The sequence below is a fragment of the Schistocerca cancellata genome, chromosome 4 (genome assembly GCF_023864275.1).
Source record: "Schistocerca cancellata isolate TAMUIC-IGC-003103 chromosome 4, iqSchCanc2.1, whole genome shotgun sequence".
In the NCBI taxonomy this organism is placed as follows: Eukaryota; Metazoa; Arthropoda; class Insecta; order Orthoptera; family Acrididae; genus Schistocerca; species Schistocerca cancellata.
The window spans coordinates 823,071,059-823,076,355 of NC_064629.1; the positions used below are offsets into that span (position 1 = coordinate 823,071,059).

A 5,297-nucleotide genomic window follows, 5' to 3' on the forward strand; every position below is an offset into this window, starting at 1 on the left:
GAGACGTTACAAAAAACTGCACTGTTTTTTTTTAAAGAATAGTGATAAATACTGTCGGGAGGAGTTAGTTTACTGCACAACGCTTGTCTTACCGTATCCATCTTGCAGGAGATATCACGCAACAAGTGTGTCCTTTGTTTTGCTTGTAATTTATTGGCTTTCGGGACGTGCGCGTACAACTGTCTCAACAGTGGACTGTCGAGTATGACGATACGAACTTGAGGTCAACATAACGACCATTCCTCGAGCTGTTAGCAATATGCCGTGCTGACAGTGTGGTTACCGAGGCGAACGACCATTAGTTTCAACAGATGAAACAGTCTCCTTCTTTAGTGTATCTCTCTTATGACAGGTTTCAACTGGAGTCTGTCCATCGTGTCTTGTTATGACCTTCTTTCTTCACCTGTTTGTATGTTCTTCTTCTTCTAATGTTATACATTATTACAATTCTTTTCCTACCTGTTCCTCGCACTTCTTCCACATTTCCCTCTATAATTCTTTGTTGCGGGAAATACCAGACAATATATTTTTCTCTTCTGATCACTCATAATAATCATATTTTTCCCCTGTTTTCTTTATTCCTAAGTTTGTCAGTCCTCTTCACCTTAAGCATTCGTCTTCATAGGCACATTTCAAAACTTTCTAAAGATCAATCATCTTTCTTTTTAACTGTCAGTATATATAGCGTTTAGGAAATCTTTTTCTCGTATCAATTGTAATTCTTCGAGATGTTAGAAACTGCTTCACCCTTTCAGATGTTCTCTTCCCCATAGATATCCCCCACCTTCTTTCTGCTGTACAGTTTTCATTCCATCTCATTGAACTTACCTGGTATAGGAAGGATTCTATTGTTTTATCTTTTTTCCGTCTAGGAATAAGTTAACTAGAGCTTCCTTCTTGCTTATACTCGTCACTTTTGTCTTTTTCCTAATTGTCTTCATTCAATACTCCTTGCCCTTTCCACAATACTCTTCAACATCTTCTGCAGCTCCTTTTCTTATCCCTTGATAACTTGTGTATTTTATATTCTTTCTCCTTTTTCGCCCCCTAAAAATTCGTTGATAACATTGTATAACGTAGAAACACGCATTCAAGTCCGCAAAATGCATAGATATCGGATGATTGTATGGAATAATAGCGGAAGGTATCTTCTATCATATGTTAAGTTAATACAAAATTATAGTCCACGAGAGGTATTTTAACTGATATTTTGTCTTTTTTTTGGTCGGCTGTTCTAATTCATCATCAGAGTTCATTGCCAACCTGAACCCATAACTGTATTTTTCGGTCTGCACAAACATTAATAAGTTATACATTAGTGCAAAGACCATTCAATGAGTCGTCAACAGTCTGCAAAATCTCCATTCTAAAACAAAAGTTAGATGCATGTGCATCGTGAAATTCTGTAAGCGTCTGGTGTGTCGTTGCACCTCCACCAACTTTTATTTGTATGCGGAAGGACGGTGGTTCAGATCTCATGCCATCATTCAGATTTAGGTTTTGCGTCATTTGCCAAATTGCTTATCGTAAATACCATAACTGTCCCTTTGAAAAACATACGGACGATTTCCTTAGCAACATTTCTGCGCTCCGTCTTTAATGACTTCGTTGTTGACGGGACGCCAAACCCGTATCTTCCTTCCATCAAGGAGCTGATGTATCACAAACAGACATCTATTTAATCGACCTTGTTTTCATTTCTTGTATTTCTCCTTTCTTTCCCTGGGCGTGAAGATGAGGCGCAGGCACACTCAGAGCAGACCCTTTCTGTGAGTGAACTGGGGCTCACTTCGCAATTTTGCTGTGTAAGGGTAAATGATAACCACAAATTATACAAACATTTCGCTATAACTATTGCAAGCAGACAGTGATAATCAAATAATATGAGTAAGATATCAAACAGCGTTTTCATTCAAGAGAGCACAAACAATGATGGCCGATCTAATGAGTCGACCACACACGAGCACGATCACATGCTCGCATCACGCATTTCTACTCGACAAAAATAACTGAGAAATAAGGAATTTTCTAGTAAAGCCTATTCTTATTTGGGACAAAGCCAAAATTTACAAATCAATTCGCTGCAATTTGTTTTCAAACTGCATGCGTAATTATGGGGACCATTGGCATATTTCGGGTCTGTCGTATGATGGCAGGAAAATGTTCGTTGGGGCCATTGCGGGATGTGTGCGTGTGTGTTTTGGCGGCTATCCATAGGGCCGCGCAAAGAATACTCTTGACTTCCTCTGACTGTTTGTAAGAGGTACACCAGTTGCGGGGTACTAAGTGATCTTGAAATTCGTACTAAGACGTATAAAATCAGTATGTAAACAGTGAATAGAGTGAAAGGTAGTTGTAGTACAGTTTGAAAACTTCTCCTTTACTACAGCAAGGAGGAATAGAGGCGGTGGAAAAAAATGAAAGATAACCGACTAAAAGTGGAAATATTTTATTTCTGATCCAAGTGGGTTAAATAATGCCGGAATAGTTTCAATTCGCAAAATGGTGATAACGAGTGATCATGAAATTCTGTCGCACGTTAGAACTGTGCGCCACACGAGGAACCTTGCCTTTCGTGGAATTACTCTCAGCAACTGTGTTGTCCTGGTTAGACTCACGACTCGCGCTTACAAATTTGCAACATTCCGGGTTCGAAACTGGGCGGACACACAGTTTTAATCTAGAAGTATGTTTCAAAAGCGTTGATAGTTCACTGCACAATGGAATATTCGTCATGGAGACAAATTTGGCCAGTTATTGTTAATGTTTGCTGGTAGCCCCGTTTTCTTTCTTTTTTTTTTGCATCTGTACGACTTTTTTTTAATATTGTAAAGTTCGGACAAGGTGGAACTGTTCGACATCAGAGAGGGGATCCTGGATGTCACATGTTTTCGTTTATTTCCCCAATAAAATTATTAGTACTCTTAAATTGAGTTATTCATAAAATGAATATACAACAGCTGCATGCATCTGTTTTTCAGGAAGGACAGTAATTTTACTTGTTCAATACAGGATTGTTTTATGTTTATAGAGAATTTTGTGTTAGTAATATGAGTTTTTATCAAAGATTCAATGTGTAATCTACAACGAAACTTTAACTGATGGCCAGCTATAACGAAGCAGTGCATAGTGAAGTATCTTCCCAAGAAATAGCATCTTAAGTGAATAATAAATAATAAATGTATATTACGTATACCTAAGTCTCATGTAACAGTATTTAAATGAATACAAGTAAAGAGGTTGGGATGGGTGTGGGATGGTAAAGATAAGATAATATAACGCATACTGGGCTTTTGAAAATTTGTATCGTCTTGCTACTCACTAAAAAAGTCTCCTCAGTAGCGTTCATAACAATTTCTCGTGCTCATTACGAACACGAAACCTATGTTTGCTGATAATAGATTTCCTTGCTCAAGAACCGGACCACCACCGAGACAATAATCGACAACTGTTCGCGGTACTCCTCGGAACAATAGATAAACATATATTACTGTTTGTAAGCTGAATGGGCAGGTAAGCTGGGTTCGAAAAACTCTTAGCACTACGATGAAAACGGACGACAGCGTGCAAAGCACTTATTTTATCTCGTCATCATCGGCAGCACTGTGTTTGCGGAATATTTTTGGACATAATCACGGTAACACTATTTAGGTTCTACGTTCTGCCATTACGCTAGAGATTAAAAGGCAGTACCCGCAGTAGGAGTAAATGTTATTCGATGTTAAACGGCGAGTGTAAAATGTTGGAGATTCCGAGGTAATCTTAACGGAAGAACGGTCTTACTATAACCAATCGATAAGGCGAAACGCCACGATTACGCAGGTTATGCCCCCGTGTCCAGTATCCAGGGCAGTGGAGCGAACACCTGCTGGAGCAAGACTCCTCAAAAATGTTATCGATTCTCGCAGTCGGCCCAGTGTGCGCTCGGCAAGGAAAAGAAAAGGGGCGGCGCGAGCGGGAGAGCGGTGTGGCCGGCGGAGCACAGGTGAGCGGTCAGAGCCGGCGGCCAGCGGCGTCACGCCGGGCGGGGCTGCCGCCGGGCAACGCGCCGCCCACGCCGAGCCAAATGTCATCCCGCGCCGCGGCCGCAGCAGCCGACACGCCGCCCCGAGTCCGGCCGCGTGCTCTCAGTAGTCATACGCGGGCGAACGGCGGGCGGCCGAGGCGGGCTGCGCGGCGCGGGGCGGCGCCAGCGCGGGGTTTACCTTTGCAGCGGCAGCGGCAGCGGCAGATGCGTCCGGGCGTCTCGGCGTCTGCCGGCAGAATGAGGCGAGCAGCGCGGCTGCCGGCGACCGGACCGGGACTGCAGCGGCGGCGGCCGCGGCCGGGCCGGGCGGGCCGTGTGCGCGCGCGCTCTGCGCACCACCCCCACCCCGCCCCCGCAAGACCGCCGCCCCCACCCCGCAACGCGTCAAGCCGCGCCGCGCCGCGCCGCGCCGCGCCGATACCACCCCACGCAACCCCGCCTCATGAAATATTATGCCGCCCCACGCTTCGCTGTCCGTTTGCTCGGACGGAACGCCGTCGTCAATAAATGACCGACTCTCTGTTTTTGAGCTAGGGGGGCAGTGCAACAGCCACCCCCTTTCCTGCACCCCCCTGATGGAAGAATCCCCGAAGTGCGCGGTAGACCCGGATAGATTTCTCTCTCCCCTGACGCCTCCCTCTCCCGCCTGACGTCGAATAGGATTGTCGACCGTCGAAGATACGCGCCTCCCGGAGAATAGGAATCACCTATTCCGGTTCGGGGGGCAAAGGATACGAGCGATGCCGTTCGGGATCGACGTTCACCCGATCCCGAAGTGTGTGCAGCTGTCTGTGGTGTCCTGCGACTGCCGTACGGGCGGAAACGTTAGTGGGATAAGACTGACCGATCTTCTCGCAGCTGAGCTCTTACACCAGTGGTCGTCAAACATTTTTGCTCGAGAACCAATACTGAAATTGTAGTGCGACACCTCGGGCTGCATAGGACGTACTGTGTCGGGGGGTGTGAGGGACAGGTGGGAGGGGGCGGTGGAGGAGGGGAGAGGAGAGGGGGCGCTGAAGTGGCCAATCAAAGAGAAATTCAATTTTCACCAAATCACGGTTATTGATAGCTTACCACTTACACATTTTGAATCTGCATATTATAACGTTTTAACATACCAGATGAAACTGTGTGCCGAAACGGAGTTATCAAAATTGTTCAAATGGCTCTGAGCACTATAGGACTTAACATCTGAGGTCACGTCATCAGTTCCCTAGAACTTAGAACTACTTAAACCTAACTAACCTAAGGACATCACACACATCCATGC

The 5,297-nt window shown here is 45.2% G+C and overlaps 1 protein-coding gene across 1 annotated transcript; it reads left to right on the forward strand.

Annotated features, from left to right (window-relative positions):
• Positions 1-3,889: 3,889 nt before the first annotated feature.
• On the forward strand, positions 3,890-4,473 carry LOC126184453 (60S ribosomal protein L22-like). Its single transcript, XM_049926842.1, has 2 exons — positions 3,890-4,199; positions 4,310-4,473. Exons 1-2 carry the CDS (start codon positions 3,890-3,892, stop codon positions 4,471-4,473), a joined length of 474 nt encoding a protein of 157 aa, XP_049782799.1.
• Positions 4,474-5,297: the final 824 nt, after the last annotated feature.

Bases quoted from the DNA above. Each gene is read 5' to 3' on its own strand.
- LOC126184453 (XM_049926842.1), top strand. From the start codon at position 3,890: ATGTTATCGATTCTCGCAGTCGGCCCAGTGTGCGCTCGGCAAGGAAAA. The intron at 4,200-4,309 runs GTTTACCTTTGC...CCGGGACTGCAG, and splicing joins CGGGGCGGCGCCAGCGCGGG to CGGCGGCGGCCGCGGCCGGG.